Consider the following 23,369-nt stretch of genomic DNA (forward strand, 5'->3'; position numbering starts at 1 on the left):
GAAAGGAAATAGTCAATCAAGTCCAGGAAGCACAGAGACTCCCATACAGGATAAATCTCAGGATAAACACAGCAAGACACATATTAATAAAACTATCAAAAATTAAATACAAAGAAAGAATATTAAAAGCAGCAAGGGAAAAGTAACAAATAACATACAATGGAATCCACCAGAAAAAGTAGTGAAGTGGTAAATTGGGAAAGACAAGTAAAGAGATAGGAGAAAACCGACAAAATAGACCCATTTCACCAACGTTACAAAATTGAAATGGTGAGGACATGGAAGCAACCTAAATGTCCATCGACAGATGAATGGATAAAGAAGATGTGGCACATATATACAATGGAATATTACTCAGCCATAAAACAAAATGAAATTGAGTTATTTGCAGTGAGGTAGATGCACCTGGAGTCTGTCATACAGAGTGAAGTGAGTCAGAAAGAGAAAAACAAATATTGTATGGTAATACATATATATGGAATCTAAAAAAATATATTCTGATGAAGCTAGGGGCAGGAGAAGAATAAAGACACAGACTTAGAAAATGGACCTGAAGACATGGCATGGGGCGGGGGAAGGGTAAGTTGGGATGAAGTAAGAAAGTAGCATGGACAGATATACACTACCAAATATAAAATAGATAGCTAGTGGGAAGCAGCTGCATAGCACAGAGAGATCAGCTCAGTGCTTTGTGACCACCTAGAGGGTTGGAATAGGGAGGGTTGGAGGGAGACACAAGAGGGAGGGGATATGGTGATATATGTATATACATAGATTAATAACTTTGTTAATTTGTTAGCAGAAACTAACACACATTGTAAAGCAATTATACTCCAAAAAAGATGTTAAAAAATAAATAAATTACAGATTTGTTTCAAAAAAAAAAAAGAAAAGAACCTAACTGTCCATTGATGGATGAATGGGTAAAGCAGGTGTGGTATATATATATATATATATACCATAGAATATTATTCAGCCATAAAAAAACAAGGAAACCATATAATTTGTAACACCTTGTAGGTACCTTGAAGGCATTATGCTAAGTGAAATAAGTCAGAGAATGAAATACTGTATAATCTCACTTATATGTGGAACTAAAAAAAAAATCACCAAATTCATAGAAAAAGATCAGACTTGTGTTTACCAAAGTTGGAATGTGGGAGGAAGGAGAAATGGAGAAAGGTGGTCAAAAGTTACAAACTTTCAGTTATAAGATAAACAAATACTAGGGATGTAATGTACAACATTATGAAGATAGCTAACATTGATGTATTATAAAGATGTAAGTTGATAGTCATAAGAGTTGTCATCATAAGAAACTTTTTTATTCTATTTATATGAGAATATGGATGTTAGCTGAACCTATTACGATAATCATTTCACAATATATGTAAATCAAACCAGCATGTTCCATCATGTTCTAAGACTTAAACTTATACAGTGATGTGTGTCCCTTAAAAAACTAAATAATTTAACTTGCTTCATTTTAAATTAACAAATGTTTTTATCTTGAATGAGTGTCCAGTTTTGTTAAATGTTTTTTCTGTGTCTATTGAGATGTTCACATGATTCTTTTTTTCATTTTATTAATGTGTGGTAACATTATGTTGACTAACACCAACATATTGATGTTAAATACGTTGAATATGTTGAACATAGGATATGATGAATATAAATGTTGAATATGTTGAACAAGGATATGCTGAAGTATCCTTGCATCCCAGTGATAATTCCCACTTGATCATGGTGAATCATAATTTTAATATACTGCTGAATTCAGTTTTCTATTACTTTATTGATAATTTTTGCATTTATATTCAACTGGGATATTGACCTGCAGTTTTCTTTTCCAGCAGTATTCTTTTTCTGGTTTTAGTATCAGGACAACACTGGTTTCTTAAAATGAGTTTGGGGGTGTTCTCTACTCTATGATTTTTTTGGAAGAGTTTGAGACAGATTGGGGTTAATGCTTCTTTTAATGTTAGGTAAAATTTACTGGAGAAGCCAAATGGTCCTGGGCTTTTATTCATTGAGAGATTTTTGATTACTGATTCAATCATTTTATTAGTAATTGATCTTTTCAGATTTCTATCTCTTCCTGATTCAGTCTTATCAAGTTGTATGTTTGTAAGAATTTTTCCATTTCTTCTACATTGTGCAATTTTTTTGTGTATACTTTTTCATAGTAGCCTCATGATCCTTTGTATTTCTGTGATGTCAATAGTAATGTTTCCTTTTTCATTTATAATTTTGTTGATTTGGTTCCTCTCTCTTTTATCCTTGTGTAGTCTAGCTAAAGGTTTCTCAAATTTGTTTGACTTTTCAAAGAACTATCTCTTGATTTTTAAAATATTTCCTATTTTTCCTGTTCTCTATTTCATTTATTTCTGATCTTATATTGATTATTTCTTTCCATCTACTACCTTTTGGCTCAGTTTGTTTTTCTTTTTCTAGTTCCTTGAGGCATAGAATTATATTGTTTACTTGCAATCTTATTTGCTTCTTAATATGTAGACATTTATTGCTATGAATTTCCCTCTTAGAACTGCTTTTGCTGAATCCCACAAGTGCTAGTATGTTGTGTTTCCATTTTAGTTTGTCTTGAGAAACTTATTTCCCTTTTATTACTTCTCTGATTCTTTGGTTATTCAGGAGAGTTGTTTAATTTCATTTTGTTGTTAAATTTTCCAGTTTTCCTCTTGTTATTGATTTCTAGTTTCATGCCATTGTGGTCAGAGAATACTTGGTATGATGTAAATCTTCTTCAATGTGCTAAAACTTGTTTTGTTGCCTAACATATGGTCTATCCTAGAAAATGTTCTATGTGTGCTTGAGAAGAATGTGTACTCTGCTGTTGTTAGAATGTTCTGTATATGTCTGTTAGGTTTATTTGGTATAGTATTGTTCATGTGCACTGTTTCCTTATTGTTTCTCTCTCTGGATGCTATATCCATTGTTGAGAGTGAGGCATAAAGTACCTAACTATTATTTTATTACTGTTTATTGCTTCTTTAGCTCTGTTAGTTTTTCCCTTATATATTTAGATGCTCTAATGTTGGGTTCATACATATTTACAACTGTTCTATCTTCTTGATGGATTGACTCTTTTATCATTATATGACCTCCTTTGTCTCCTTTTACCATTTTCATTTTAAAGTCTATTTTGTTTGATATAAGTATTGCTACCCATGCTTTCTTTTGGTTACCATTTGCTTGAAATGTCTTTTCTCAATCCGTTCTCTGTTAATCTATGTGTGTCTTTAAGCCTAAAGTGAGCCTCTTGTAGGCAGCATATGATTGGATCTTTTTCTTTCATTCATTCAGATATTCCATGTCTTTTAATTGAAGAATTTATTGTTTATATTCAAAATAATTATTAATAGGTAAGCACTTACTATTGCCATTTTCAAAATTGTTTTCTGAATACTTTGTAGATCCGTTGTACCTTGTATTTTATCCTGCTGTCTTTTTTGTGTTTTTGTCTCTTTTGATACCAGCATGCTTTGAATTGTTTACCATGTTCTTTTGTGTAATTACTACAGGATTTACCCTTGTGTTGAACATGAGGCTTACATAAAATATCTTAAATATATAATACCTTATTTTAAACTGATAAACTTAACTTTAATGGAATTTCTTAATTTTACACTTTTAATTCTCTTTCCCTTTACATTTCATATGGTTGTTCTTGTTACAATTTACAAGTTGTTTAATATTGTGTAACTAATAACATATTATTGCAGTTATGTTTACTTTGGCTATTTTTTTTAACTTTTAAACTAGTTGTAAGTAAATGATGCACTGTTATTACCATATTGCAGGCTATAACTATGACTATTTATTTAATATTGCCAGTGAGATTTATGCTACCTTTTTATGTATGTTCTTAATTAGTGTCTTTTTACTTCCACTCAAAGAACTCTAGCATTTCTTGTAAGGCAGGTATTGTGGTAATGAACTCTGCTGGCTTTCGTTTGTTCTGGAAAGGCCTTTATCCCTCCTTTGTTTCAGATGGACATCTTTGCTGGTATAGAATTCTTATTTTATTTCAATATTTTGAATATGTCATCCCAGTCTCTCCAGGCCTGAACAGTTGTTGTTGAAAAATCCACCAATTGTTGTATGAGTATTCTTTTTTATGTAACTACTCTCTTTTTTTTGTGCTCTGAAATTATATCTTTGCCTTTGACTTACGTGAATTGAATCATAATGTCTCTTACTGTGGTCCTATTCAGGTTCAACCTGTTTGAGATTCTTTGGACCTCATGCCTCTGGTTGTCCTTTCCTCTCCTCAGGTTTGAGAAATTTTGAACCATTATTGCTATGAATATATTTTTTGTCCCTTTCTCTTTCCCTTATCCTTCTGGAATTCTCATGATGTGAATATTTCACTTTTCATCATGTCCCATAATTCCCATAAGCTTTCTTCACTCTTTTTCATTCTTTTTTCTTTTTGCTCCTCTGGGTAATTTCCATTGTCCTGTCCTCCAGGTCATTGAATGTTTCTTCTTCATCTTCAAATCATTTTTTTAACCTCTACTGAATTTTTCAGTTCATTTATTTTATTTTTCAACTCTAGGATTTCTGTTTTTTTTTTCTTGATGGTTGTTATTTCCTCATTGAACTTGTTTTGTTTATACATTGTTTCCCTTATTTCATTAAGTTGTTTCTCTGTGGTTTTTCATAGTACACTAAACTTCCTTAAGATGATCACTGAATTATTTCTGACAGTCCATAGGTCTTTATTTCTTTAGGGTCAGTTACTGGAGCTATATTATTTTCCTTTGGTGATATCACATTTACCTAATTTTTTGGTGATCCTTGATTCCTTAAGATGGTATCTGTGCATTTGAGTAAGTGGTTTCCTCTCTCAGATTTTAAAGTTTCTCTTTGGCAGAGATAGTTCTTCACCCATCAACTCAGGTTGGATTTGTGGGCATGTCTGCTGGTAATGTCCTTGAGTAAGTGGGACTTTTATCAGGGTCTATTTTTGGGCAAGGTCACTGTCCGAGAGCTCTGAGGACAGAGATAGAGGTGTGTGCCACTGGTTCAGAATAGTTGGATAGAACCGCTGGCTTGGTTTCCTGCCTATGTGAGGATATAGGAAGTGCTCTGCAGTTGCTTGGACTCTTTGTGCAGGTTAACTAAATGTTTAGGGCTGGGATTTATATTCCAGTGTAAGCATGGCTATGAATTTGATTCCCTGCCTTGTCAGGGCAGCAGAAAATGCCCCATGATTTGCATATCACCTTGTTTGAGGACCAAAATCAGGCGAGACTATGTTCTGATTTCTGTGGCCATACAAGCCTCCAGATTTTCTTCTGCAGATGGAGAAAGCCATGGCTGTGCTCTCTATTAAAGTTCCACTGTAAGAAGGCTGTTGGATGGGCTATATACCTTCGCATGTGCACTGGGTTAGGTTCCCTCTTCAGTTGGACTGAAGGTTATATTCAGAAATGGGTGGGGCTGTGAATTATTTCCCTGCCTAGGCTAAGCAAAAGAATCATCTCCAAGGTCAGAAAGCCTCTTTGTTTTTTGTCTTAACCAAAGCAAACCCATACCCCAAGTTCCCTTACTGAACAGGACCACTGATGTTGTTCTGTCAATTATTGGCTCTATCTGCCCACCTCTTAGCTCAAGTGTTGCTGAGCCTCACAGCTTCCAAGAGTTGTCACCAGCCCTTCTGGTCAGATGGGGCCAGAAGGCACTCTCCACAGCAGGTGGGTCAGCAAAACTCCTCTTTGAGAATCCAAATCAGGCAGATCTTTACCCCACCATATTCTATGGTCATAATGCAGCCCCAACTTGGTTCCACAGATGAGCAGAGCTGCTGGGTGGGATTACTATTTGGTCCTTCATATGAGCAAAGCTGCTGGTTGGGATTACTATATAGCAAATATACTATCATATTTGCAAGTATGAATGCAGTCTTCTACGATCTGTGTGTTGGTTTTTGCAAGTCCCTCCCCCCATCACAGTCAGATTCCCAGTGGTTGAGCCTCACAGATTCCCCTGAGAACGTCCATGTTGCAGAGTAGTTGCTCCTGCAAAGTGCTGAACAATGCTGGGGGTGGGCTGGTTGTCCCCCTATTTTCTCTCTTCCCATTGGAGGAACCAAAGGCTCAGCCAAGACCTGTCCACATGGTGCTGTGCTGGCCTGGGTGAGACACAATGCAGTCAATATATAGCTCCTTCTCTTACCCTTCTAATGCAGTCTGTCTTGGTCTCTGTGGTGCAGCAGGATGCTTCATCCTTATCCCCATGTTCAAGGATTCTCTCAGTAGTGTCTTATTCTTGAGTTGCTAGCTATTGTTAGCTGTCAATTCTTGTTAGTTGTTTTTGTTGTAAGAGGTAGTGAAGTCAGGAACGACCTATGTTGCCATATGGGTGACATCAGAATCCTCATGATGAAAACTTTTAGCAAATTAGATATAGAAGGAGCACACTTAAACATAAAGAGGCCATATATGAAAAGCCCACTGCTAACATTATACTCAATGATGAAAGGTTGAAAGCCTTACTTTTCAGATCAGGAATAAGATAAGGGTGTTGACTCTCATCACTCTTATTCAAGCTAGTACTGGAAGTCCTAGCCAGAGTAATAGGGCAAGAAAAAGAAATAAAAGACATCACAAGTGGAAAGGAAGAAATAAAATTGGTTCTATTTTCACATGACAAAATTTTATGTATAGAAAATCCTAGAGTCCACCAAAAAACTGTTTGAGCTAATCCATGAATTCAGTAAAGTAGACTGAGACAACATTAACATATAAAAATCAGTAACATTTCTATACACTAACAATTGAATTATCTGAAAAAGAAAATAATTCCATTTACAATAGCATCAAAACAATAAAATACTTAGGAATATATTAAACCAAGGAGATGAAAGATGTCTACTCTGAAAACTACAGGACATTAATGAAAGAAATAGAAGACACAAATAAGCGAAACAGTATCCTGTGTTCATGGATTGGAAAAATTAATATTGTTAAAATGTCAGTACTACCCAAATCCATCTATAGATTCAATGCAATTCCTATCAAGATTCCAATGGCATTTTTTATAGAAGTAGAAAATAATCCCAAAATTCATGTGGAACCACAATAGACTCCAAATAGCCAAAACAATTCAGAGAAAGAGCAAGGCAGGAGGTATCACACTCCCTGATTTCAAGCTATATTAAAAAGCTACAGTAATCATATGGAAAACAAGATGGAGGATACTCAAAAAATTAAAAATAGAACTATCATATGATCTAGCAATTCCACTTCTGGGTATTTTGCTGAGTAAAACAAAAACATTATTTCAAAAATATATATGCACCCCAATGTTCATTGCAGCATTATCTGCAATAGCCAAGGTATGGAAGCTACCTAAGTGCCCATCAATAGATGATTGAATAAAGATAAATCTGATACACACACACACACACACACACACACACACACACACGAATATTACTCAGCCATAAAAAATAATGAAATCTTGCCATCTGTGACATGGATGGACCTAGAGAACATTATGCTAAGTGAAATAAGTCAGACAGAGAAAGACAAATATCACATGATTTCACTTACATGTGGAATCTAAAAAACAAAACAAATGAACAAACATAACAAAACAGAAACAGAGCCATAGAGACAGAGAACAAACAGATGGTTGCTGGGGGGTGTGGGGAATGAGTGAAATAGGTGAGAGTTAAGAAGTACAAACTTCCAGTTGCAAAATAAATGAGTCATGGGGAAGAAATGTTCAGCTTGGGGAATATAGTCAATAATAATGTAAAATCTTTGTATGGTGACATGGTAACTAGACTTATCATGGTGATCATTTTGTAATGTATGGACATATCAACTCACTATGTTTTAAACCTGGAACTCACATAGTGCTGTAGGTCAATTATACTTCCACAAACAAATAAACAAGCTCATATAGAGAGATCAGATTTGCAGTTACCAGAGTCAGGGAAGGGGAGAAGGAGAATTGGATGAAGGTGGTCAAAAAGGTGCCAACTTCCAGTTATAAGATAAATAAGAACTAGGGATATAATGTACAACATGATTAATATAATTAATACTGCTGTATGCTATATATGAAAGTTGTTAAGAGAATAAATCCTGAGTTCTCAACACAAGGAAAAACACTTTGTTCTTTTTTTTTAAATCTGTGGCTATATGATATGATGGTAATCATTTCATGATGTATGTAAGTCAAAACATTAAGCTGTACACATTTAAACTTATATGATGCTGTATGTCAATTTTACCTCAATAAAACTGGAAGGAAAAAAAGCGATAGTAATCAAAACAGTGTGGTACTGGTATAAATCAGACACATAGACCAATGGAGCAGAATCAAAAGCTCAGAAATGAACCAATCCATATATTTTCAACTAATATTTAACTATGAAGCCAAGATCACTTGGTGGAGAAAAGACAATCTCTTCAATAAATGGTGCTGGGAAAACTGGAGATTCACATGCAAAAGAATGAAACTAGACCACTATCTTACATCACTCACAAAAATTAAGTGAGAATGGATTAAGGACTTAAATATAAGACTAGAAACCATAAGACCCCTAGAAGAAAGCAGAAAAACAATCTCCTTGACATGGATCTTGGCAATGATTTTTTCATATATGACACCTAAAGCACAAGCAACAAAATCAAAAATAGACAAGTGGAACTACATCAAACTAAAAAGCTTCTGCACAGCAAAAGAAATGATTGATAAAATGTAAGGACAATCGATGGAATTAGAAAAAATATTTGCAAACCATGTACCTGGTTAGGGGTTAATATCCAAAATATATAAAAAATTCATACAACTCAATAGCAAAAAACAAATAATCCAATTTAATAATCCAATTAAAATATCAATAGATATTTTCCAAAGAAGATAAATGAATAGCCAGCAGGTATATGGAATGTGCTCAGCATCACTAATCATTAAGTTAAATGCAAATTAATCTCACAATGAGATATCACCTCATGCTTGTTATAATGCCTATATAAAAAAGACAAGAGATTAAAAATGCTGTCAAAGATGTGGATAAAAGCAAAAACTTGCACACTGTTGGTGGGATTGTAAATTGGTACTGGCACTACACAAAACAGTATTAAGGATACTCAATAATTTAAAAATAAAACTACCATATAATCAAGCAATTTCACTTCTGAGAATATATCTAATGGAAATGAAAACACTAACTTGAAAAGATATTTTCACCCTCATATTCATAGCAACATTATTTACAATAGCCAAGACATGGAAACAACCTAAGTGCCCATCAACAGATTAATGGATAAAGAAGTTGTGAAATATATATAGAATTGAATATTATTCAGCCATAAAAAAGAATGAAATTGGCAGTAACATGAATGGACCTCAAGGGCATTATGCTACATGAAATAAGTCAGACAGAGAAAGACAATTAGTTGTATGATCTCATATGTGGGATCTAAAACAAAGGAACAGACAAAAAAAAATCAGCCTCATAGAAAAGGAGATCTGATTTGCAGTTCCCAGAGGCAGGGAGTGGGGGAGTGGGAATTGGACGAAGGTGATCAAATGGTACAAAGTTCCACTTATAAGACAAATAAGTACTAGGGATATAATGTACAGTGTCATAACTATAGTTAACACTGCTGCTGTATGGTATATTTGAAAGTTGTCAAGAAAGTAGTTCCCAAGAGTTCTCATCACAAGGAAAGAAAGATTTTTTTTCTTTTTCTTTTAAAAAAATATACATTAGATAATGGATGTTAACTAAACTTATTGCTTAGTAATAATTTCACAATATATGTAAATGAAATCATTATGCTGAACACTTTAAATTTACACAGAACTGTATGTCAATTATATCTTAGTAAAACTGAAAGATAGGCAAAATAAATACCAAAAAAAGAAAATGAAAAGAAAAAAATTAATGTAATGCTCCATATTAATATAAAAATAAATGGAAAAATGCACATGAATATACCTCTTTAGATGCAGAAATAGCATTTGACAAAAATCCAACACATTTTCATGATGAAAGCGCTCTAAACCAGGAATAAAAGGGGTCTTTTATTCTTTATCATCCTGATAAAGACCATCTACAAAAACACTGCTGGTAACACCATATTTAATTGTGAGACACTGAATTTTTTCCATTTAAGATTAAGAAGAAAAGAAGGATGTGTTACCACTTCTACTTAGCATTGGATTGAAGGTTCTAGCAATTAGTCAAGAAAAATAAAATGCAGTAAGTTTTTACACAAGTAAAACTATTTGTGCTTGTAGATGGCATGATTTTACATAAATAAAACCCTAAGAAATCCACTAGTGTCTAATATAACTAATAGATTAGTTCAGTACTTTTTCAGGATACAAGATCAATGTACAAAAATCAATGAACAATCCAACAATTAAATTAAGAAAGAAATTCCATTTAAAATAATGTTAAAAGTTATATACTTATATATAAATTTAACAAAATAAGTGCAAGACAACTGAAAAGTACAACACATTGTTAAAAGAAATTAAACAAGATCTAATAAGTGGAAAGGCATACCATTTTCATGGATCAGAAGACACAGTATTATAAATATGGCAATACTTCCCAAATTGATCTACAGATCGAATATGATCTCTATCAAAATTCCATCTGTTGTTTTTGCAGAAATTGATAAGCTGATCTTAAAATTCATATGCAAATTTAAGGGAATAGTTAAAATAATTTAGATAAAATAGTAGACATTTGGAGGACTCACACTTCACAATTTCAAAACTTACTACAAATGTACAGTAATACAAACAGTGTTGTATCAGCATAAGAAGAAACATATATATCAATAAAATAGAACTGAGAGTCCAGAAATAAACTCTTCCATATGATTAATTGATTTAGAGAAGGATGACAAGACCATTCAATGGGGTAAGTATAATCTTTTAAACAAATGATGATGGGACAGCTGGATATTTATATGCAAAATAATCAAGGTGAACTCCTACCTCATATCATACATTAAAAACAAGCTCAAAACAGCTGAAATGTCTACATATAAGAGATACAAGTATAAAATTCTTAGAAGAAAACATATGAGTCAGTCTTTGTTATTTTGGCTTAGATAATAGGTTCTTAGATACAACACCAAAAGCACAAGTAATGACAGAAAAAAATAGATAAATTGGACTTCATCTAAATTAAAATTTGTGTTTAAACAATACCCTCAAGAAAGTGAAAAGAAAGCATATGGAGTGAGAGAAAATATTTGCAAGTCATATATCTGATAAGGACTAGTACAGAGAATATGAAGATCTAAACACAACTCAAAGAACAATTTACAAAAAGGCCAAATTCTCTGAATAGACATTTCTCCAAATAAGATATGTGAATGGCCAATAAGCACATGAAAAGGGAGTTAACATTGTTAGCTGTTAGGGAAATGCAAATCAAGATCTCCCTGAGATATTTCACACCCATGATACTGGCTATAATCAAATGACTGACATGACAAGTGTTGGTCAGGATGTGGAGAAATTAGAATTCTTTTACATTGATGATTGGATTGTAAAGTGATACACCACTTTGGAAAACATTTTGGCATTTCCTTAAAACTTTAAGCATAAAATTACAATGTGAACTAGAAATATACTCCTAGATATATACCCAAGAGATATGAAAACATATTTCCACACAGAAATTTGTATATGAATGTTCATAGAAGCACTATTCATAATAGACAATATGTAAACAACTCAAATGTCCATCAATTAATGAATGGATAAACAATTTATGCTATATATACACGATGGAATATCATAGAGCAATGTAGAAGAATGAAGTGCTGATACATACTATAGCATGGACCTTGAAAACATTATGCTAACTGAAAGAAGCCAGTCATAAACAAACCATTATATTGTATTATTCCACTCATAATAAAATTCAGAATAGGTAAATCCATAGAGAAAGATTAACGGTTGTCTAGTCCTGGGATGGGGGATTTGTTGTGCTAATCAGTAAGTAGTTTTTTTTGTTTGTTTGTTTTGTTTTGTTTTTTGCGGTACGTGGGCCTCTCACTGTTGTGGCCTCTCCCATTGTGGACCACAGGCTCCGGAAGCACAGGCTCAGCGGCCATGGCTCATGGGCCCAGCTGCTCCCCGGCATGTGGGATCCTCCCGGACCGGGGCATGAACCCGTGTCCCCTGCATCGGCAGGCAGACTAGCAACCACTGCGCCACCAGGGAAGCCCCTGTAGTTTATTTTTGAAGTAACAAAATGTTCTAAAATTCGATTGTGGTACTGCTTGAACAGAGCTGTGAATATATTAAAAAACTATTTAATTGTACACTTCTGATGTGTGACTGCTGTACTATGTGAATTATATCTTAATAAAGTCATTTAAAAATGATCCATGCTAACTACACCTATTCAACACAGATTACTATTGCTTTTTTAAAGTTGACTATTTGCCTGAGAGTTATTTTAGCAAAGTCAATCTTACTGGCCCTCACTTTCCTCAGGTCAAAATACCATTTTTATTGGTTTAGAATGTCAGGATGTTTAAAGTTTTTACAACTATTAAATTTCCATGTTTATTTAAAAAATGAACTTAAGCACACAAATACTGAATAAATTTGGAGGGTACTACCAAAGTACTTCCACTGGTGGGGGATACATTGTACTTATTTAGTAGCTTTTAAAGAAAGCTCAAAGTGCTCTACGTCTATTAACTTGTAAGTTCTTAAGAAGTTCACAAGAGTTGGGAATGCAGTTAATTTTTAAGTAACAATAATAATTACAACAAAATCCTGAATGTATAGCACTTGTTTTCCAAAATACCCCAATATCTTCACATAGATTATCATCAATTATTAATCTGTAATCAACACAGCACTCAAGATGGACTGACATAGATGTAATATGAAAAGTGAAAGGCACTTTGGAGATCAATACAGTTGCAATCTAGCTCCAAAGGAGTGAGGTCAGCCCATAGAGTTTTTGAAATAGAACTGGGCTATAGTATCCTGGTATAGTTACCTCCTGACAGTTTCCTTATCATCCCTTCAACTCTTAATATGGTATTCCAAAGTGACTCCAAAACAGAGCTGATTTCAACTCTTTAGCATCCTCATGGATTTCCTCAGTTTGTACTCAGTCACCTATATAGCTTGCAACTAGACTGTACTCTAGGAATAAGACCTCTGCTTGAAGATACCTGATACAACAGAGAGAAGAGGCAGATATCTCTGTTATATTATAGTCCCAGGGTCAGAAACTAAAGAGAATTGCTTGCTTGCTTATAGTTTCATAGCTAGAAAGTTGACAAGATGGTCATAGGTTTTATTTTTCTAAGTCCAGATCTACTAATAATATAGCTTGGTAATAGAGTGTTATCAAAATCTTGGAGGATAACTACCATGGACTGAAAGTTTGGGTCGTAGCTGAATTCATATGTTGAAACCTAATCCCCAATGTAATGGCAATTGGAGGTGGGGCTTTTGGGAGGTGATTAGGTTGTGAGAATGGAGCCCTCATGAATGGGATTAGTGTCCTTACGAAAGAGACCCCAGAGGGCTCCCTTACTACTTCTGACACATGAAGACTCAGTGAGAAGATAGCCATCTATGAATTAGGAAGCAGGCACTCACCAGATACTAAATCGGCGAGCACCTTGATCTTGGGCTTCCCAGACTCTAGAACTGTGAGAAATAAATGTTTGTTGGCTTTCAAGTCACCCAGTCTATGATATTTTTGTAATAGAAGCCCAAATGGACTAAAACATTAGTCTTCATGGACTACACTTCCCCAGGCTACCTTGGTTCCCTAAAATCTCTACTAATTAAAATAAAGGTGGGGCATGAAACTAATATAATATTGTGTCAACTATACTTCAATTTAAAAATATATAAGTAAAAACAAACAAAAAAGAAAGGTGGGGCAAAGTGATGCCCCAAGAGTTCTATACAAAGACTCTCTGCCATACTGTCTCAGGTCAAGTTGGAGGAGGTCTTTTATAATATAAATATAAATATATGGGCTTTTAATACATAGATTATGGTGAGGTTGAAAGCTTATCACCAATCTTCTTTCAGCTAGCACTACAGCTATTTCTTCCTCAATCACACTGTGATAACTGTGGGCTGTGCAATATTTTACTTGAAATGGAATGTAAAGAAGACCTGGACTAGCAGAGTTTCATTAAATTTCCAACTATGATGTCATAAGTACAAGGAAGTTTATGTGCCAGGGAATGTATAAGAAGGCTTGCACAGATTGTGTTATTTCATCTATAGCATTCCTGTGAAGTATATATTATTAAGTGCATTATACAAATTAGGAAACTGTTACCCAGAGAGGTTATGACACTTGCCTGAGGTCACACAAGTAGAAAGTAGCAGAGCCTAGATTTGAAACCAGGTCTGGCGGGCTCTAAGCCCATGCTCTAAATTATGTCAGATTGTCTTTCTTTAAAGAGATTACTTTTCCAAAAATATATTGCTAAGTTTTATTCCATTTAAAAGGTTCTTTTATATAAAATAAATTTAATTTCTTTAAAAGTTCTGTCAGGAAAAAAGATAAAGACTGTAAAAAGGTCTTTTTTTTAGGCTAAATTATCCTTTAGGGAGCAATCGGTCTATGAAAATTTAAAACTTAAACTTTGCACTCTCAAGCCTCCAAATATTCTAATAAAGTTGAAATTGTTAGGCTGCATGGTAAAGCAGAAAAAAAAAACCCACATGATACATTTCTGAGTTGAAATCCTGGTTCTGTCATGTATTGGCTGTATGATTCTAGACAAGATATTAAAACATGGATAAAATGCTTATATGACCAGATTGCCATGAAGATTAAATGAGATCAGGTATATAAATTTACTGATGGTGCCTAGTACATGCAAGGCCCTCAACAAATCATAAATGTTATTATTATTACAATTATTAGGAACAACACCGCTGAAGGGGTAAAAAGTACAAAAGAGGTGAATGAAAAGGGGCATTGGGGAGGATCTTAAAGGTATGGTTCATTGTTACTTTAAGCATGCTTTAGGAAAGAGCAAACACAGAAAAATGTAAAGATCCTTAATAGGAAATGTCTACTAATGATGATGATGGAGTACTCTTCTGTTAGAGATAGGTGCCAGAGGGATACTTCCTATACTCTTATTGCTTTTCATTTTGTAGCAGGGAGCTATAAGATAAAAGGAGTCAAGAGAAGTTGGTTCCTTATATTGGTTGATAATAGCTTGGAAGCATTTTAAATACAGATAAAAAATACTGTGGTTGAACAAATTAAAGGGTCTAGCTAGCAGCAAGAAAAAATGGCAAACATTCCTGCTTCGCTATTCAAATTCTCTAAAGCAGATTTTTTCAGAAAGAAGATCTATGGCCTTAAGAAATATTCTGAGGTAGGTTTATACCTCACTGTTGAGATTATTTGAAGCATATCTAAGCAACTGAATATGTGAAACGGTAAAGGAATAATGCTTATTTTTTGCACAGGTCTAAAATTGCTTTAATTCTTACTTTGAATGTGTCTCTTCCCTCTAAACATTTTAAAAAAGACAATTTGATTAACGTTGCACTTAATGTTTTTTGTTTGTTTGTTTGTTTTGCGGTACGTGGGCCTCTCACTGCTGTGGCCTCTCCTGCTGCGGACCACAGGCTCTGGACGCGCAGGCTCAGCAGCCATGGCTCAGGGGCCTAGCCGCTCCGCGGCATGTGGGATCTTCCGGGACTGGCGCACGAACCCGTGTCCCCTGCATCGGCAGGCGGACTCTCAACCACTGCGACACCAGGGAAGCCCGCACTTAATGTTTTAATAAAGCATTTACTTTTAGAAAAAAACAGCTGGCTGAGTTACTGCAGGCTCTGACTTCTCAATCATTGTCGCCTAGAGAAATGATTGACTTGCCTGACTATGTACCCAGGGAAAGCACCACTCATCTAGTGACATCTTCCCAAACTGCAAGTAAAAGTCATAACAGGAATAATCTATGTTCAAGAGGATGAGTCTAGCCAATTCAGCCCTATTTTATTTTTTTATTTTATTTTATTTTTTTTTTTTGCTGTACGCGGGCCTCTCACTGTTGTGGCCTCTCCCGTTGCGGGGCACAGGCTCCGGACGCGCACACGAACCCGTGTCCCCTGCATCGGCAGGCGGATTCTCAACCACTGCGCCACCAGGGAAGCCCCAGCCCTATTTTAGTGATAGGAAATGCCATGCTTCCCATAATCAAAGTACTTCAAAATATGAGTTAAGTGACCCAGATCTCAAGTCTAATTGATTACCAACACAATTCTTTTACACCAAACAAACTTTTATAAAACCTTTATAAAATAAACATACACATTACCTGGTAATTGTTTTGGTTTTGTGATAACCTCAATTGGTTTGATGATGCAAAATGTGAAGAAAAATTACTCCGTGATGGATTTGTATTATTGTACATTGTAGTAGATGCTGTATGTAATGAAGTCCGTGGTGTCAGATGGTATTCTCTGTTTTGATACAGTACATTGTCTGACAAGTCTCTAATATTCACCATTTGTGAATTTGGCATATTTCTTCCTGGTCTGGGCAAAACTGTACTTTGGTTCTCAGCTCGAAGGGAACTGCCACTTTCATAAAATCTTGAGTAGCTTGGTATCTGTGCTCCCATCAATGCCAACTCTTCCTCTCTGGCATACTCATCATCAGCATCTCCAGTCTCCATTGCAATGGACAAACAAGTTCCTTCTGTTGAACTAGGAGGCTTTTGTGGGGCATTTCCTCCCAGAATTCTCTGGGGGTAATCACTAACTGCCAAAGAAAATACTTCACGGATTTCCAAGTTTTGTGTTCTGCAGTAAGGGTCTCTAATAGGTGGTTTTTGCCCGCATAAGTTATGTGATGCTAGACCCGTGTGTTCAGGCTTATATGATCTTTGAATTCTGACTGGTTCAATTTTGCAAGGTTGGTGGCACACAGATGGCTTTTGTGGTACCGTCAACTCAGAGGCTTGCATTGAAGAGCTTCCATAGTGTTTCTTTGTGTGATTGTATACAGAGTTTCCAGCATTTAGCACACTTGTCTGTCTTGACAAAATAATTGTTTTTTCACCTAAGAGCAGAGAGGCATTTTTACAGTGTGCTACCTGTCTTTGAACAGGAATGTGCAACTGAAACTCAGTATCATTTTTACTGGCTGTTTTCTGACTAGGGATTTTATGTGCTTCTGTAATTTGTGTATTTGTATGTTTGGTTGTCCCTTGCCTACTTGATGAACTGGCTGGACTGTATATACCAGTTACAATGACATCATTATTGGGTGATGTCCAAGAAGACTGTTGGCTTGAGGGTGGAGCAATATTAACCACATTTCTGACTGTAACGTCTGGAGCTGCCAAAGGAGTACCAGAAACAGTTCCTGTTGTTGCTGCTCCTGATTCAGAATTCTTACTACTCATTTTTCTTCTCTTATTGCCAACCCACGTCTGGAAGGATAAAAAAATGATATTATGGAAAAGTTCTTAACCAAAAAACAAGAAAAACCAATTTCTATGTGATAAATTATATTCTCATTTGTCATAAAGTCAAGGCCTATACAAATTTAAAAGAAAAAATATACAATAAAAGAAAAAGTAACTAAAGTATAAGGTCAGAGATAATCAGGGACCAGCACATAATAAATATCTAGGAACTTTGATAGGAGAATTGTATTATTGTTCTTCTTCTCCTCAAAACCCATCCAATTAATATGTAGCAAGAACCCTAAAATGTTTATATCCCTTGACCTAGTAAATTCATTTCTGGGAATTTATCCTAAAAGTAATCCTAGATGTATACAAAGTTTATATGCAAAGATGTTCATCATATTTATGTATAATAGTGAAAAATTGGAAACATACTAGAGGTAGGATGTTTAATGACATTGGAAAATGCTCATAGTATTGTTAAAGAAATATACACTAGGAATCTTCAGATTTAACAACTTCTATGAATATATCATAACTTGGTTAATTTAATATTGCTAGATATTTAGATTACTTTTAGAAATATTCACTATTATAAACCATATAGCAATACACTTCACTGTGCATGCATCTTTGTACTATTGGTCCATTAGAATGCCATCTTTAGAAGGAAAATTGTAGCTTTTTGATATTTTCAAAATACCCTCCAATGTATAAGAGTTCTGGTTTCCCCACATCTTCAACAACACTTTGCATTATCTTTTTGTAGTCTCTACTAGCCCAGGAGTTAAGAAAAGGTATATAATTGCTGTTTTGATTTGAGTTTCTATGGTTACTATATTACTTTGATAGAGCTGCTTACTGATTACCTCTACTAATTTTTTATATTAGGGTATTTGTCATTTTTAATTGATTTATAAGAGCAATTTCCTACTAGAAGTAGCAGCACTTTGTTACAAGTTACAAATATTTTTCCCAGTTTGTCATTAATTCGTGGTAGTTATTTGCTTCTTTATGTTTTTCTCGATTTACCAAATCTTATACAGTGAACATGTATTACTTTTATAAACGAAAAATTAATAAAAATAATACCAGTGGTTGGCATTTAGAATTTGATTACAAAATATGTATTTTTATGTAAGTAATTTATTATAATAATCTTAGTATTATTACACTGAATCATGATTCTTCTTAAAATATGCGATAAGAAATATTATTTTCCATAAAATTATTAGTAAACTTTATAATTATTTCAAAATGCATACCATATTATAAACCACCAAACACATTAATCTATTAAGAATTTCAAAAAATAAATAAGTAAAAACATTAAATGAACTAGCCTTGCACAAACACGGTGCAGAGTGTATTTGGTTAATTTTGTGTGATGTGCTTTTGAAAACCACATAAATTATCCAATTTTCAATGTATATTTATATTATATACAACATTAAATGTTGTAATACTATAAATAAAAGCTAACATGTATTGAATACCCATTATGTGTTTTCATATATATTAGTTCTTTTGCTAGGTATTATTTTCTAATTGTATAAATGAAGAAACTGAGATTCAGAAATATTAACTAGATTGTGGAAAGATATCCTGTCAGCTACTGGCAGAGCAAGGAATCAAAATCAATTTAACTTGACCTCAAAGAACATTCTCCTTCCACTATGGTGAGAAACTCCTGAAATGGAGTTGGCCATTTCTGTTGGTCATTTTACTTTTATAATTAGTACTTATCTAATAAAATGTTCCAGAAACTGAGATGCTCCATTTTGCTTCACATGAGGCTGTGGGAATTTAAAACTCACTCTTATTTAGCTTTACTGAACAGCAGAGGTGAGAATTATAAGCAGAGGGACAAATGAATATAAATGTCACAAGAGAAGGAGGCAGGGGAGAAAAACTAAAAGGTTCTAAAGTATATACTCGAGAGAAATATTTAGAAAGAAATGTTATGTGGCTGCTTCCCACTAGCTGGATATATGTATATGTGTAGCTGATTCACTTTGTTGTACAGCAGAAACTAACACACCAATGTAAAGCAATTATACTCCAATAAAGATGTTTAAAAAAAAAGAGAAATGTTTGGGGATATATATAATTTCAATTTATGGTTCAAAAAGGTGAATATTACAGATATTCAAAATAAGTCACTGTGTTATGGCTTTTCAAATAAAAATATGCATAGGAAGCATGATGTATTTGTTTGTAATTTCAACATTTTAAAACTTTCAATAGGAAAGCATAGTGAATTGGTAAAATTTAAACTCAAGATCTACTACATCTGGAGGGCAACTCGGGGCAAGATTTCTAAGAAAACAAACAACCTACCATGTTCTCAACAAAATACCTACCTTAACACAGGAATTTTAAGTGATCTTAGTGCACTGCAAATTTATGGCTTACTTTTATAGTTTTATAGCTCATATATATAGTTACTTATATAGTTTACTAGATATCTATATCATGTACCCATAAAAAAGTAAAATGCAATAGAATATCACATGAATATGAAACTCAGCTATCTAACATCTTCACTTGTGCAGAATGCAGCCAATATAGATGTCACAAGACCCATGTACTTTACTGAAAAGACAACACTTGATCTTAAAATACACTTTACCTTATTTTACACATAATTTTACCAAACCTGGTATCTTAATCTACAGTAAATTAGAAATAACAAAACAGGAGGGGGCTTTGGTAATAGTGATTGCCGTTGAAAGCACCTTGATAGCACCAAAACTAAGAATGTTCATTAAATATTACTCACTAAAAAGAAGAAGAAAGAAAAATTAAAAGAGAATTGTTGTGAGAAATCATTAAATGGTCTGGGGTTCTTTAGTAAAGGAGAAAGTCACACCATATACCTTACCATGTTGTAAGCATTATTATTTTATAGCACAGTACAATAATTGATTTCCATAGTAAAACTCTGAGTCAAAAAGTAAAGGTTCAGTTATTTTCAATAGTCTCTATTGAAGTAAAGTAGGAAAGTATATAGTTACAAAATATATTTTATTAAAATGTTGAAAATAAAGAAAATTCATTACCTAAGGGTTACCAGTAACTGAATTAAATTTTACTAAAAGTCATTCAGTTACAGGATCCAAAATTTACCAGTGCCTATAGGATATAAATTTCTCATTCCAAATGTTTCATTGGTGAGAGACAAAAAAATGCATCAATCAAATTGATATGATGAGCATTTGGGGTTTGGAACTAATAAAGTAATACTACATAGAAAAAAAAGAAAGGCAATAAATTTGGGTCACCAATCCTTGGTATCCATTAAATTCCTTTTCAGTCCTTTTTTAGAAAGTCAATGTCTCCAAACTTTTCCTTTTTCTATACCTCCTTTGTTTTCCTGTTCCTTTACCCCACTATATATATATATATATATATATATATATATATATAGTATGGATGTTTTAACCTTTTAAGTTCTTTTTACATTGGGATCAAGTTCTTAGTACAGTGGTATTTTAGTTCTTTTGAGAAAAAAACACAATAAATACTATATTAAAATAATAAAGGAAGATCTCTTTGAAGTAGAACATGTAGACCTAGCAAAATATTAGGCTGAAATACTATATTAAAAATAATAAAGGAATAATGGGTCTATAAACAACTCCCTTCTCCTCTGGCTGGAAAAGCTGCCAAAATTGTGTTGAAATTTAGATTAGAAAGACTGAATTTCTGCAGAATTTACACTGTCCTAGAATAGAGAGAATGAATCTGTTTTACACCATTCCTTATAACTTACATAAATTTTATTTGTAAACTTACATTCTAGAAAGTTTATTTCTTTCATTTCCATTACTTGTTACAGATTTCACACCATTTCGAGCAAGATATAAACCTTTGTGTTTCAACACTCTCAATATTCAAGTACAATCAAGTAAATTATTAGGGGAAAGATTGCAATAGCAAATTGTAAATAAGAAAGGTCACAGTCCACAAATCAGCTGCCTAAGAAGACTTTTCATTTTAAAGTAATGGTAAAATAAGAGAGAAGAAAAGAAAGAAGTTATTGCAGAAAAAAAATGAGTTTGTACTTATAAAATGGAAAACTCATCAACTTGAAATATTACACATGTTAAAATAATTTTTCTAAGGCAATTAAATTTTTTCTCGAGGTTTTATTAAAGGTATTGCAAATAGGGAATTTAGAGCTATCAACAGGAGATATTTCTAGTTCTTACAAAAATCTGAGTATGATGGTTGATCTCAGCAAACAAGAAACAGATATATTGGATATTTCCCTCCTAGAACTTGTGGCATAATTCCCTATTTGAAGGTGAATATATCCTTCGGTCTTTAAAAAATAGATTTTCCAAAGAATTCTTCTTATCAAGAAATTTTTTATTTTTGGGATCTTTAAAAGTTCCTCCAACAGAAAAATACACTTAAAAAGAAATCCTTTCTCTTACCAAATTATCCTAATGAATGACAAGGATGGGAAAGCTGCTAATCTTTGAATCCCTAAGGTTTCACTCCAGGGGGATTTGTAGCGCGTTCAGACAATCATGAAAGGACCTATGCACTCACTATGAAATCTGTGACTAGTTCCGTTAGGTTTATCTCTTGCCTCCTCTCTATCACCTTCTCACTGCCTTTCCCAAATGTGTAGCAGCTCTAATTTTTACAGCTGAATAACAATGGTTGTGATAAAGGAAATTTTCCTCCCTAGGGATTCCTTGTCCCTTACTTGCTAACCCATTAAAGTGCATACATTTTACTTAGAAGGAGGAAGATCTATTCATAAAAAGGATAGGTTTTCCTAAAAAGACAAAAATACTAAATTCATAAATGCCTGCTGAAAAAAATTTAAACACAAGGAAATATGCTAACTCCCTTGGTAAATGCCTGTTTTACTAATATCAGTTTGGAGAGTTATATCTAGATAAATTCTAGCTTTAAACCAAGCATGAGATCAGCAACTAATCCTAAAGGTACCTCTTAGTTCAAAGGACTGGGATTTTTAAAAGATATATTTAAAATGCAAAGGTTTTAGTGCTTTCAAGGTATTTATAGAAAAAAATACATACTAAATGATTAGCTATTTATTAAAAAATAGTAATTTTATACCAGGGAAATGAAGCTGTTTATAGTTAGTGACTTCACACCCTGATAGTCTTTCTCATATTAAGCAATTATGACTTGTAATACAAAGCTACAAATTCAAGAGTTTAAGACCTCAATACTTACCCTGACTACACTGAAGTCCAGCTTAGTCTCCTGTGCACACTGTAATATGAGCTGAAAGCAATTTTTACTTTGATTTGTCATTCCATTTTCATAATAACGCTGTAAAATCCTTTGTTGTTCTACAGTAAATACAGAACGTAGATTCATCTAAAAATAAAAGAAGATACTCTGAAAATTTGAATAAAAATTGGGTTTGTGTAGAATTTGCACGTTTTTGTTTTTTGATACAATTTCAATGCTTTCAAGCTGCGAGATTTCTTTAAGTGAAATAATCCCAGTAATGGGCAATAATTTGTGTGCTAAAGGGAGACAGGTTCTCAATGAATATTATGCATAATGCGAACCCTTATTGAATTTGTTCAGAAAAAGTATCAACTTTAAAGACAAAAAAAATAAAAGCAGAAAGCCCTTATTTGGTTAGTGTCAGTGCATGGAGAAAAAAAGCTTATTTCACCGAAATAAATATTTATGGCTAGTAAAGCCTGAGATTGTGGTATGGTAGTAGCCATAGGTGGTCAATTATCAAGAGGGACACTCACTGTTCTTTGTCAAGCAAGGCATCTGGCTTATGTCTTACAGCCAAAAGCTGGGCTCTGAAACAAAAGGGTACGTTTATTTTTTTCTTTTTCTGGGATAAAGGGGTTCATTTTATATATTAATTCAAAATCTCTCTTTAAAGCTTAAAAATAAACAGGAAGTTTTAGT

At 33.7% G+C, this 23,369-nt stretch overlaps 1 protein-coding gene across 1 annotated transcript in view; it reads right to left on the reverse strand.

The window, feature by feature from the left end:
- Positions 1 to 23,369, reverse strand: part of HDX (highly divergent homeobox) — a 169,638-nt gene that overhangs the window by 121,733 nt on the left and 24,536 nt on the right. Inside the window, exons 2-3 of the mRNA XM_055081886.1 lie at positions 22,665 to 22,811; positions 16,347 to 17,465 (exon numbers count right to left, since the gene is read on the reverse strand). Of these exons, the coding sequence (XP_054937861.1) occupies positions 16,347 to 17,465; positions 22,665 to 22,811 (1,266 nt within the window). The remainder of the gene's footprint in view (positions 1 to 16,346; positions 17,466 to 22,664; positions 22,812 to 23,369) is intronic.

Source organism: Physeter macrocephalus, chromosome 21, assembly GCF_002837175.3.
Source record: "Physeter macrocephalus isolate SW-GA chromosome 21, ASM283717v5, whole genome shotgun sequence".
In the NCBI taxonomy this organism is placed as follows: Eukaryota; Metazoa; Chordata; class Mammalia; order Artiodactyla; family Physeteridae; genus Physeter; species Physeter macrocephalus.